The 12785-nt window shown below is 52.8% G+C and overlaps 2 protein-coding genes across 3 annotated transcripts in view; both read right to left on the bottom strand.

Moving 5' to 3' along the window:
- Window positions 1–3322, bottom strand: part of Fbxl18 (F-box and leucine rich repeat protein 18) — a 21275-nt gene extending 17953 nt beyond the window's left edge. Inside the window, exons 1-2 of the mRNA XM_005368001.3 lie at window positions 3229–3322; window positions 577–792 (exon numbers count right to left, since the gene is read on the bottom strand). Coding sequence (XP_005368058.1) covers window positions 577–789 — 213 coding nt within the window. The 5' untranslated portion in view covers window positions 790–792; window positions 3229–3322. The remainder of the gene's footprint in view (window positions 1–576; window positions 793–3228) is intronic.
- A 5713-nt stretch (window positions 3323–9035) lies between these two features.
- On the bottom strand, window positions 9036–12620 carry Actb (actin beta). 2 transcript variants are annotated; one of them, XR_003378825.1, is made up of 7 exons: window positions 12529–12620; window positions 11443–11571; window positions 11116–11355; window positions 10222–10660; window positions 9948–10129; window positions 9328–9827; window positions 9037–9288 (listed from the first exon to the last, which is right to left on the bottom strand). XR_003378825.1 is itself a non-coding variant. In XM_005368002.3 (6 exons), the coding sequence occupies exons 2-6, from the start codon at window positions 11563–11565 to the stop codon at window positions 9684–9686; spliced, it is 1128 nt and encodes a 375-aa protein (XP_005368059.1). In that variant the 5' UTR covers window positions 11566–11571; window positions 12529–12620; the 3' UTR covers window positions 9036–9683. The 2 variants fall into 2 exon arrangements, 1 of the variants encoding a protein (XP_005368059.1); XM_005368002.3 differs by having other exon boundaries at window positions 9036–9827.
- Between the last annotated feature and the right edge of the window lie 165 nt (window positions 12621–12785).

The following is a 12785-nucleotide window of genomic DNA, read 5'->3' on the forward strand; positions in this document are numbered from 1 at the left end:
TTCTGAGATTAGAGGCATGTACCGCCATTGCCTTGAACTTGCAGATCCGGTCTCAGCTTCTGAATGGTAGGATTACAGGCCTATGCCATCAGGCACATACATCGGGCTGTTTATTTGTTTTTGTTTGAGACAAGGCCTTACTGAATTGGTCTGAGCTGTGAGCATCCTGCCTCAGTTTCCTGAGTGCTGGGACTACATGTGTATCCTACCATAGTGGGCTCATATCTCAGGTTAATCAGAGACTTCAGCCCCTCGCCCTTCTGCAGCAGCGTCAATTGCGCCCCCCTCCCCCCCTCCCCCCCCAGTGGCGCTTCACAAGGACCTTCTACAATCTGTCCTGTGGTGCAGTAACTCCACCCCAGGGTACCTTTGGGGAAGGAGGCCTCCCGCTGATCCCTGTCACTACATCCACAGGCTCTATGCCCTCCTGCCGTGGGACACCCACCTACCCTTTTCTACCCTGGCCCTGTCACTGTGTCCTAATGTGTGACTGACCATTCCCGGCTACACAGTCTTCTGGGCAAACACAGGCTGGCACCCTGGTTGACGCCGACTTCCCGCCCACGCCTGCCTCACCTGGTAGTCCTTCTGTAGCAGCACAGTGTGCACCAGGCTCTTGTCCAGGCACAGGACCGAGAGCTTCCGGCAGGTGCGCCGCACATTGAGAACCAGGTCTGTGCTGGGGACATGGCTCAGGATATGCAGGAGGATCTCATCCGAGAAGCCCAGCAGGTGGATGTCACCTGCTGCCTCTGCAGCTGTGGGGGCAGCATCATCATCATTGGACATGTCCTGGAAGTCGGGGACAGTAGAGGGAGGAGGGAGTCAGTCATTAGATGCTAGCTGAACAAGGAGAGGACCTGAGTTTGGATCCCCAGCACTCACACAGAAAGAGCCGTACAAGGTGGCATATGTCTGGAATCCCAATGCTGGGGATGCACAAACAGGAGGATCCTGCCCCCACAGCAGAAAAATCTTACTAACTCTTCACTCAAGGGTGAAGAACACAGAGTTCCCCAGAATCTCCTCTTAGAACTACACACCAGTGAGAAAGAACCTCTGACGGCCACCATCAACCAAATCCCTTAAGACAGCTTGCCATATAGCCCAGGCTGGCCTTGAACTCACTAGGTAGCCCAGCCTGAGCTAGAACATGGTGCTGGCAATATACATATGTACCATCACACGTGGCTCCCAACAATCACTTCTACTCCCTTCCTTCCTCCCTCTCTCCCTACCTTCCTTCCTGACAGGGACTCAACGTAGCCCAAACTGACCACAAACTGGCCAAGGATGCCCTGGACTCCTGATCGCTACCTCCCAAGTGCTGGGATCACAGGAACGCACTACCAGGCCCAGTCTACCCAGTGCTGGGACTGGAACCCAGGGCTTCACGCATGCTAGGTGAGCTTATACTCTAGCCAAGCAACATGCCAGCCCTCTACAGCCTTTCCCAGTGAACAGCGTCTGGTGCATACAGGCCCCTGAGCCACAGCCTACCCTCTCCCACTCTGCTTCCCAGACACATCCACTAGAGCAGGAGCAAAAATTTACACAAGGCGCTCAGTAATATTCACAGGTGCATATTATACTGAATTTTCCCTCTTTTTTACATTTATATATGTAATTGTGTGTGTGTGTATGTCTGTGTGTGAGAGAGTGTTGGTACACAAGGGCCTGTGTTAAGTCAAAAAACGGTGGAAGAGAGAGAAAGTGTGTGCGGGTTGGTGCATAAGCGCTTGTGGAAGCCAATTTGTAAAGGTGTGTAAAGTCAGTTCCCTCGGCCACTATGGAGTTCTCATAAAACTAAGGTTGTCATGGCTCAGAGGTTACAAGAGCATACTGTTCTTGCTAAGGACCAGAGTTCAGCTTCCAGCACCCATGTTGAGTGGCTCCTGACTGCCTGTAACCCCAGTTCCAGGGAATCACATGGTTTCTGTGGGCAACTATACTCATACACCCCAAAACAGACACACACAAATATACATCATCATCATCATAATAGCCAGAGCCACACCAACCTGATGACCTGAGTTGAAACCCGAGAACTCACATAAAATGTTGGATGCAGCGGCCCCCAGACAGTAGGAGACAGGAGAATCAGAAGGCAGCTACTCTGGAGCATGCATCATGATGGAAACAACAAAGAGGACAGCAGAAGCTGGAGAGAAGGCTTAGTGGTTAGAGGCGACCACTGCTCCTTCAGAGGACCTGAGTTCGGTTCCCAGCATCCACATGGGGAGGGGCTGATAACCAATTATAACCCCACCTCCAGGTGCATGTGATCCCTCCGTCCTCCTCAGGCACCTGCACTCGAGTGCACACACCCACCCACACACACTTATACATTCGTACACATAATTAATAACAAGTACTCGAAACAGGTGAAAGGCAAAAACCAACTCCTGAAAGCGGTCCTCTGAAGTCTGCATGCGTGCCCTGCCGTGAACATGCCAGTACTCATACACACGCACACACTAATAAAATAAAGTGCACCCACAGGCAGAGTCCTACGAAAGAACAAATATAAAACTCAGATGGGCAGGCAGCAATAGGGAAACAGCCAGACCCTCCACCCTTCCCCTGTACTGCTGACTGCAGAGAAAATACTGTACGCTCATGTAACAGAACGCAGTGGGTTCTCCAGCGGACCTAGATCAGAGTTTTTGGGTCAAACCGAAACCCTATCACCCTCCCCCACACCACAATCAGGCTCCAGAAAGAAGTGGGCTGCACTTACGCTGACAGAAAAAACGAAGCGGGGGCTGGGAATGTGGCTGAGTAGGCAGAGTGCTTGCCTAGCATGCACAAAGCCCTGGTTCCATCCTCAGCATGGCATAAAACCTGGCGTGGGGATACACACCTGTAATCCCAGCGTTACAGAGGTTAACACAAGTGCTGTATATTCATGACTAGTCTGGGCTGCACACTGAGTTCCAGGCAAGTCTGGGCTACAGAGTAAAATAAACAAGAAAACAGGAGAGAAAGGACAACGTCCCAGAGCTGCGAGAGCTGAGTCAACGCCCAGGGAGATGGGGGAAAGGCCTAGAAACTCAGGAGGCAAAGTGAAAATGTCCATCCTGACCATCGGGATTGTGAGCCTGGGAACAGGATGGGGCCTGGGAGAAGGGTAGGAGAGGCCAAGAATGGGCCTCGGAGAAAGGCCAGGGTCGGCAGGGAGCACCAAGGGGACCTCAGCCGCCGGGGCGGGAAAGGCGCGGGTCATACCTCTCCGGAGCTGACCGCCGGAGCTGCAGCCTCGGAGTCCCCCAGCCTGCCAGGGCAGGGATGCTCGAAGCCGGCACCGCCACAGCTCCACAGAAACCCCAGCAAGGGGCGTGGCTGCGTCTCACTTCCGGCGCCCCTATGTACGTATTTCCTCTAGCGCCCGAATGGACCGGGTGCTGTCGCCATATTGGGCGTGGCCGAGAGGCACCGAGAAGGTCACAAATGATTGCAGTCAATCCAGCTCGCATCCAGCTCCTGACGTTTCGCCCTGCACACTGCGCTCCAAACCACCTGTCACAGCACTCAGGCATCCTACCTGAACTTACCCCTCACTTGTGTTAAAACTCTCGATAGCTCTCTACACCATCTGACTTACTCTACCTTGTTTTGTTTGCGTCAAGACAAGGTCCCACTGTGTAGACATGGCTGTCCTGGAATTAGCTGTAGAACAGGCTGGCCTCGAAGTCAGAGAGATCCGCCTGCCTCCACCTCCCCTCTATACCTAGGCCACTTTATCTTATGGTTATTTGCTCTTCCAAAGATCCTGAGTTCAATTCCCAGCAACCACATGGTGGCTCACAACCATCTGAAGTGAGATCTTATGCCCTCTTCTGGCCTGCAGGCAGACACACAGAATATTGTATATATAATAAATAAATAAAACATTTAAAAAATTACTTTCAAGAGGCTAAAGAGATGGCTCAGTAATTAAGACTGTGTGCTGTCTGTCTGGTGGTGGTGGCACATACCTTTAATCCCTGCACTTGTGAGGCAGAGACAGGTGGATCTCTGTGAGTTTGAAGCAAAAAACAAACAAACAAATAAACAAAGGGTGTGTACTGATCTTCAGAGGACCTGAGTTCGGTTCCCAGCACCTGCAATCACCTATAACACCAGCTTTGGAGGACCTGACACCCTTTTCTGGCCTGCTCAGGCACTGGCACATATGTGTGCATAAACACACAGAAACAAACATTCACGTGGGTGTGAGTGTCTTGCCTGCATGTGTACCTGTGTACCACACGCATGCCATACCCACAGATGTCAGATCCTCTGGGACTGGAGTTACACAGATAGTTGCGAGCTGCCATGTGGGTGTTGGGATTCAAACCCAAGTCCTTTTCTAAAGCAGAGTGCTTATAACTGCAAGGCCATCGCTTCCAGCCCAACCCCCCGAGTGTTTTCACCGCAGGACCAAGTGCTATCAGTTACGACAGCAGTCAGTTCAAGTGTGCAGACCCACAGGGGTACAGCATCAAGAGGAAACTCCGGTGCTAGCTGCAGCCTCAGCACTACCGGCAAGCAAGGAGGGGTGGAGATAGACTCATCGCTTGTAACAAATGGAGCACCCAGCTTTCCCATGTTGGCAGCGGGGGCGGCTGTGGGTGGATGAGGACAGGCATCACACGGGAACTCTCAGTGCTTTCCCTTGGAGCTCACTGTGAGGCCAAAAACTGCTCTAAAGAATATTAATTCCTTTTTCCCAGTGCTGGGTACAGATTTCTGTAGCTAAGGAAGTGCTTTGCCACAGGACTGCGCATACACAGTTAATTGATATTTTTTTAATCATGGGGGAACATAGATACTGGGGGGGGGGTTCAGCAAATAAAAGTGCTTGCTGCCAAGCCTGATGACCTGAGTTCAGCCACAGCCCACATGGTAAAAGGCTGAACTAACTCCCGTAAGTTGTGCTCTGACCTCCACACATACACCACACCCTGGCATGCTGTTCCCTACACAGAAATAAATAAAATTTAAATTTGTTTTTGGGGGGTTTTCAAGACAGGTTTGTTGGTTTGTTTGTTGTCTGTAGCTCTGGCTGTCCTAGAACTCACTCTATGTGTGTGTGTGTGCGCGCGCGTGTGTGTGTGCGTGTGTACATGCATGAGTGTACATGTGGAGGCCAGAAAACAATGGGGTGGGGGTGGGGTCCACAGTTCACCCTGCTCAAGGTAGGCTTGCTTTGTTGTTTGCTGCTGTGTGTAAACCCTGCCAGTCGACCTGGGCTTCCAGGGAGTCCCCTGAACCTACATCCCATCCTGCTTTTGCAGTGCTGGGACTACAGATGTGCGCTATGTCTAGCTTGACATATCTGGGTGTCTGTACTGGCTGGATTTGTGTCAACTTGACACATGCTCGAATCGTCAGAGAGGAAGGACCCTCAGTTGAGGAAATGCCCCCCGTGAAATCCAGCTATAAGCCATTTTCTCAATTAGTGATTGACAGACAAGGGCCCAGCCCATGGTGAGTGGTACCATCCCTGGCCTGGTGGTCCTGGGTTCTATAAGAAAACAGGCTGAGCAAGCCAGGGGAAACAAGGCAGTAAGCAGCACCCTTCCAGGGCCTCTGGCTTAGCTCCTACCCTGTTTGAGTTCCTGCTCTGACTTCCTTTAATAATTAACAGTGCTGTGGAAGTAAGTACGTAAGTAAGCCAAATAAACCCTTTTCTGCCTAACTTGCTTTTTTTGATTGTGGTGTCTCGTCGCAGCAACAGAAACCCTAAGACAGTGTCCAAACTCATTTTTTCATGGTTGCCCCAGCCCTGCAGCTGCTGGCCATTGCATACTTGCAATGTGGTGTGTGTGGCTAAGGAACTGAATTCATTGTACTAAATTTAAATTTAAATAAACTCAAGTCACACATAGAATTGAACTGAACAGCAAGAATAAGTTTTGCCAGTGGGAGATGTGGCTTAGTGGCAGAATGCTCATCTAGAATCCTCCAGTGAGGGGCTGAGAATGTAGCGCCTGCCAGACAGGGGCTGGCCTGATCTTCATAGTTGTGGGCCATCCAGGACTACACGGTGAGACTTTGCCTGTTTTTTGTCTGTTTTATTTTTCTGCTCTTTTGTGACAGAGTCTCAAGGTTGAATTTGAACTTCCTTCCTACCACCCACAAGCTGAAATAAGAGCCCTGTACCATCTTGTCCAAACCAGTCTCAGCTAAATCTGAATTTACTACCAGCTTGTGCTACAAGAGGCTCTGTCCATCACACACACACACACACACACACATTTTGTTGGGCAGTAAATGACTGAATGAAGAGTCCAGTCAGTGGTGTGGGCTGTGAAGGTTCCTGTCCCTTTCGGGTGACTGCCAGCTGACCCGATGCAGTGCACCTGGAAGGATCACCCTTCCGAAGCTCTGCCCCAACACTTGCCCTTCTGGTGCTAGGACAATGGATGCTGTTCCAGCCTTCCCTCTCCCAGCCTGTCATGTGTTCAAACCCTGCCTCTGTCTCCCCAGAGCTGCCTCAGTTTCTCCGCAGGTGAGATGGCCACCCTTTAAACAGTAGTGTGATCACGAGCAGGATTCCCTCTGTCTCTATGGGGCTCCATGGAAGAAGACCCGGAACTCCAACCCTCCCACCTGTGTAGGGGCAGGACCTGAGTGGCCTGTGGGAGGAGAGTGGGATTCAAGTCGGCACAGGTGAATATTCGGGTCAGAGCTGCCTCACGGGGGAGCCAGTGACCTGAAAAAGCCAGAGGCAACTCCTAGGGGTGGAGTCTGCAGAGGTGAAACTGCGTAAGGAGAGAGCTCAGAGCAGCAGAACCTCCCTCCCTTCCTCCCTCCCTCCCTACTGTCCTCCCTTCCTCCCTCCTTCTCTTCTTCCCTCCCTCTCTGTCTGTCTCTCTTTGGTTTTTCAAGACAGGGTTTCTCTGTGTAGCCCTGATTGTCCTGGAACTCACTTTGTAGACCAGACTGGCCTCAAACTTAGAGGTCTGCCTGCCTCTACCTCCTGAGTGCTGAGATTAAAGGTGTGCACCAGCTCTGCCTTGCTAGACTCTTATCTCTTGCAGGGCAAAGTCTTCAAAGTCTCCTAGAAAGCTAAGGCTCCGGGGCTGAAACTTCTGCCATCAGACCAGTCACTCCCGCTTTTTTTTTTTTCCCTTTGTTTTTTGTTTTGAAAGGGGTCTCAAGTCGCCCAGGCTAGCCTCTAATTCACTACTTAGCCAAGGATGACCTTGGACTACTGATCCTCCTGCTGGGGATCAAATCCAGGGCTTTGTGTAGGCACAGCAAGCACTCTGTCAACTGAGCTACAGCTGCTATCGTTACTGTTATTATTGTTGTTGTTGCAGTGCTCGAGGGTTAGGGGAAGCAGTCAGGAGCTGGAGGCCGGAGGACCAGAAAGAGGTTGGAGATAGACTTCTCCAGTGAAGTCCTGCACTGGCGGGGAGGGGGAGCTCCCACAGTGACAGGCCTTTGTTGTGAACCCGGCCTAGAATAGCCAGTTCGCCTGCTACAGCAGGGAGGCAAGGGGCGGGGCCAGAGGATACAGTGGATACTTTGGAGGCTACACTTTGGATCCTTTAATGGCAAAGACTGAAGGAGCATCAGCCGCTACTGGTGTGCCCATTTCTCAAATGGCGACTTGGCAACCAACCTGCGTCCTGTCCTGTCTTGAAGGTAGTGCTTTGTCTCCCAGCTTTGTCCCCAGTCAACCCTAGATTCCATCCACACTGTACTGTCCGCCTTGTCACTCCTCAGCCTCTCTGCCAGGGTCTCTGCATGAGCCTCTTATCACCTTTCCTTTGGTTTCTTTTTCAAGGTCTCAGTGCGCAGTGGTGGCTGTCCTGGAACTTACTCTGTAGACCAGGCTGACCTCGAACTCACACATCCACTCACCTCTGCTTCCAGACTACTGGAATTAAAGGTGTGTGCCATCACGCCCAGCCTATTTGGGGGAGAAAAAAAATTAAATTTCTTAGGTTTGGTTTTCGACTGAGGTAAGTTTGTTTTAGGGTTTGGTTTAGGGATTTTTGTTTGAGGCAGTGTCTCATGTACCCAGGCTGGCCTCAAACTCAATGTGTAGGGAGGGATGGCCTCCTGCCTTCACCTCTGAAACAAGATTTATGAGATTCATTGCCTTAAGACAGGGTCTCATTACGTCGCCTCAGAGCTGGGATGACAGGCATCCACACCTGGCTGTTAATTTTGATGTCTACACTAGTGAAACCGCATCTCACATTTTATTTCCGTGTTATTTAGCATGGCCTCTGCTCTCGATTTTTGGTCTTTGATTTTTTAACCTTTAAGAGCTAAGCCATCTCTGCAGCCCAGAACCTTGAGACTGTGTATGGGGTACATCCCGTTTGCCTTCTACCTTATAACCCAAGTGGTTGCTTGGTCAAAGTGGGTGGGTGAACGGTTAGATGTACGGGTTGGTAGCAAATGAATGGGCAAATGGATGGGCAGATGGCTTTCCGTGTGAACAAGTGGGCAGGGTTAAGGCCCTCCTTTATTAGCAACTCCCCATGGGCGGTCCCTAACTCAAGGCTCTTCCCCAAGAGGAGGAAGATACCCCGGTCTGGGGAGTCTTGCCCTTGAACTTTCTGGTGTCACTCACAGCTCTGGTAAAGGAAGGGCAGCCACAGCTGCTTCAACCTCCCACTGTCTTGCACAACTCCAAGTGTACCAACACAGAAATAAGGTCTCCTGCACTACGGGCCCTGGTCTGGACTTAGAAATGCAGCCATACACAGTAGCTACCTTTCTCCCACCCCCCTTCCCAGGGGACCTCCCTTGGCTTCTAGCAGACAGAACCTGCTAAAACAGGGTTGCGTTTATGATGCAGGAGCCCAGCATGACAAGGGGGAATGGGTCTCCAAATTCAGAAAAGAATTTCCCAACCTCCACCCTTAAGACACATTAGGTCTACAGAACTAGTGGTCACAGGTCATGGTCCCTATGCCCTCCCACTAAAAACTACTATGGGCAAGGCCCAGGCCACCCCAGGTCCCCTTAAAGGCAAAGCCCCACCCTTCCCAACCCCTCCTCCAGACAAAGCCACAGAAGCACAAGCAGTGTTTGTAAGGTGTGCACTTTTATTAAACCGGTCTCAAGTCAGTGTACAGGCAAGCCCTGGCTGCCTCAACACCTCAACCCTCTCCCAGGGAGACCAAAGCCTTCATACATCAAGTTGGGGGGACAAAAAAAAAAGGAGGGCCACGATGGCTGACCATTCAAAAATAAAAAAACAAAAGTATTAAGGCGTAAGATTTAAAAAAATTTTTGCAGTACATAATTTACACAGAAGCAATGCTGTCACCTCCCCGGTGTGGACTCAGGGCTGGACTCAGCCATCCTCCCCTACGGAATGGGAGTGGCTTTTGGGAGGGTGAGGGACTTCCTGTAGCCATCTCATGGATACTTGGAATGACTATTAAAAAAGGTAAAAAAAAGAAAAAAAAAGAAAAAAAATGTACAATCAAAGTCCTCAGCCACATTGTAGAACTTTGGGGGATGCTTGCTCCAACCGACTGCTGTCGCCTTCACCGTTCCAGTTTTTAAATCCTGAGTCAAAAGCGCCAAAACAAAACAAACTCTTTAAAAAAAAATTTAAAAAAACAAAAACAAATAAAGCCATGCCAATGATGTCTCATTTTTTTTTTTCTGCGCAAGTTAGGTTTTGTCAAAGAAAGGGTGTAAAACGCAGCTCAGTCACAGTCTGCCTAGAAGCATTTGCGGTGCACGATGGAGGGGCCGGACTCATCGTACTCCTGCTTGCTAATCCACATCTGCTGGAAGGTGGACAGGGAGGCCAGGATGGAGCCACCGATCCACACAGAGTACTTGCGCTCGGGAGGAGCAATGATCTGAAGAAAAAGCAAGACAGTGATGGTGAGCATTCTGGATACCTGCCTTACCTGCAGCCAAACCCTGCCAACCACAGGCCTGCCTCATCAGGGGTCCAGGCCTAAGGATACTTAGCTCACCTTGATTTTCATGGTGCTGGGAGCCAGAGCAGTGATCTCCTTCTGCATCCGGTCAGCAATGCCTGGGTACATGGTGGTGCCACCAGACAGCACTGTGTTGGCATAGAGGTCTTTGCGGATGTCGACGTCACACTTCATGATGGAATTGAATGTAGTTTCGTGGATGCCAGAAGATTCCATACCTGGGGGGAAAGGGTGAGATAGTAGACTTATTATAGTCTGGCCTCAAGTGTTGGTCACCATTAGATGAAGAAACTAGGTCATGTCAACTCACCCAGGAAGGAAGGCTGGAAGAGAGCCTCAGGGGCACGGAACCGCTCGTTGCCAATAGTGATGACCTGGCCATCAGGCAGCTCGTAGCTCTTCTCCAGGGAGGAAGAGGATGCAGCAGTGGCCATCTCTTGCTCGAAGTCCAGGGCAACATAGCACAGCTTCTCTTTGATGTCACGCACAATTTCCCTCTCGGCTGTGGTGGTGAAGCTGTAGCCACGCTCGGTCAGGATCTTCATGAGGTAGTCTGTCAGGTCCCGGCCAGCCAGGTCCAGACGCAGGATGGCATGAGGGAGAGCATAGCCCTCATAGATGGGCACAGTGTGGGTGACCCCGTCTCCGGAGTCCATCACAATGCCAGTGGTACGACCAGAGGCATACAGGGACAGCACGGCCTGAATGGCTACGTACATGGCTGGGGTGTTGAAGGTCTCGAACATGATCTGTAGGGAGAAAGGGGGCTTTGTCAAGCTCCTAAAGCCACTAATCTTGTCCAAGAAGGTGGGATTGTCAGGACAGATTTGGAACATGCAGAGTGCAAGAACACAGATAGGTTAAGTGTGCTGGGAGTCTCAGGACAGGGGCTCCATTTAGACGTACTGTGCCATCTACTGAATACACACTCCAGGCACTGATCACCAGCCTCATTAGCTTTGCCACACGAGCCATTGTTAGTACCTACACCCACAGCACTGTAGGGTTTTAAACACCTAGTCAGAAAGGCCATCGAGAGAAAAAAAAAGACCTCATCGGGAAAGAGCAGAAACTGCAAAGTTCCAAGGGAGAAGACTCAGCTCATAGAAGAGAGTCCTATGGGAGAATGGCAGAAGAAAGACAATTGAGAAAGGGCGTGGCTGAGAAGTTGGCCAAGGCGGAGGTGGCCACAGGGGCTGCTGACCTGGGTCATCTTTTCACGGTTGGCCTTGGGGTTCAGAGGGGCCTCGGTGAGCAGCACAGGGTGCTCCTCGGGGGCCACACGCAGCTCGTTGTAGAAGGTGTGGTGCCAGATCTTCTCCATGTCGTCCCAGTTGGTGACAATGCCGTGTTCAATAGGGTACTTCAGGGTCAGAATGCCTCTCTTGCTCTGGGCCTCGTCGCCCACGTAGGAGTCCTTCTGGCCCATGCCCACCATCACGCCCTGCGGAGGGGAACGGTGCTCTCAGTACGGCCACCTCCCACCTGGAAAACCCCAGCATCGCCACCCGCAAAAGGAAGGGTCACCTACCTGGTGCCTAGGGCGGCCCACAATGGAGGGGAAGACGGCCCGGGGAGCATCGTCGCCCGCGAAGCCGGCTTTGCACATGCCGGAGCCGTTGTCGACAACGAGCGCAGCGATATCGTCATCCATGGCGAACTATCAAAGCACAAAAGAGAGCCACGGTCACCGCGGGGCCACCAAGCACAGCTGCCGCTGCCCTGCCCACTTCCGGCACGCAGCGGCCTCGGGCCGCCAGGGGGCGTGCGCCCAAGCTCGGGGGACAAAGGAAGCCCAGGCCGGCCGCTTTATTACCATAAAAGGCAAACGTTGGTCCGGAGGCGGCCCCACGGCAGGAAGCCAGGCCTCCGCCCTCTCCCCAAACGGGCGCAAGCCCCGCCTCCGCCCCGCCGGCGGGCGGCTGGAGTGCGCGGGAGGCGACCACACCCAGCAGGAAGCGCGAGCGGGCACCCCGATGCCGCTGCGGCCCCGCCCCTTCCGGACAACGGCCCCGCCCTCGCCCAGCCCCGGGTGGCCGCGCTCCAAGTCTCAATACGCACGCCCAAGTTTAACTTGGAAGGGGGGGGAAGAGGAAGGGCTCCCTCCCCAGCGTGCACGCGCCCCAATACCCAGAGACATAGCGCGCAAGCGCAGTGGCGTCCCAGCCCCCACCCGGCCGAGCCGGCCCCGCCGCGCCCGCCAGCCAGCCAGCCCGGCGAGCCAAATGGGCAAACCGGTTTGGACAAAGACTCCTGGATCACCAAGGCGTGATCGTAGCGTTTGGTTGCCAACACTGTGTCCCCCTCAAGGTGGGCAGAGAGGGCTCAACCCCCAAGAGCCGCATCAGTTCTCCTAGCGCCCACACTGCGACCCTAGTGGGTCCCCAAGCCGCGTGCTCTGAGCCAGAGCCGGTCCAGCAGTGTCTACACCGTGGCAATGCGGCCGCAAAGGGCCGCCACCCTGGGCGGAAAGTTGGATGTGCAAGTGTCCGTTCCGCGGCCGGACACCACCCTCCACCCTTGCCCGATGTCCGTCCTGAGTGTCTCCCACGACCCTGCCCCGAGGTGACTGCGCACGGGAGATCTGTAGCTGGCTGGGCCTGGTGTCCCTGCTTACCTGGTGGCGGGTGTGGAGCGGCGGAGAAAGAGCTGTGAAAGGCCTGCGCTCGCGGGTAGACGCGGACTCGACAGTGGCTGCGCGTTGCGCCGCCGGGTTTTATAGGACGCCACAGCGGCCACTCGAGCCATAAAAGGCAACTTTCGGAACGGCGAGCTCTGATTGGCTCCGCGCCGCTCACTCACCGGCCTCGCCGCACAGTGCAGCATTTTTTTTTTACCCCCCTCCCCTACTTTTGCAAAAAAAAAAAAAAAAAA

Source organism: Microtus ochrogaster, unplaced genomic scaffold (assembly GCF_000317375.1).
Source record: "Microtus ochrogaster isolate Prairie Vole_2 unplaced genomic scaffold, MicOch1.0 UNK27, whole genome shotgun sequence".
In the NCBI taxonomy this organism is placed as follows: domain Eukaryota; kingdom Metazoa; phylum Chordata; class Mammalia; order Rodentia; family Cricetidae; genus Microtus; species Microtus ochrogaster.

What these genes read in the sequence shown, in the direction of transcription:
- Actb (XM_005368002.3), bottom strand. Translation starts at nt 11,565, where the DNA reads ATGGATGACGATATCGCTGCGCTCGTTGTCGACAACGGCTCCGGCATG. An exon ending in TGGGCCGCCCTAGGCACCAG is followed by an intron (nt 11,356 to 11,442) that starts GTAGGTGACCCT and finishes TCCCCTCCGCAG; the next exon opens with GGCGTGATGGTGGGCATGGG. An exon ending in CTTCCAGCCTTCCTTCCTGG is followed by an intron (nt 10,130 to 10,221) that starts GTGAGTTGACAT and finishes CTTTCCCCCCAG; the next exon opens with GTATGGAATCTTCTGGCATC.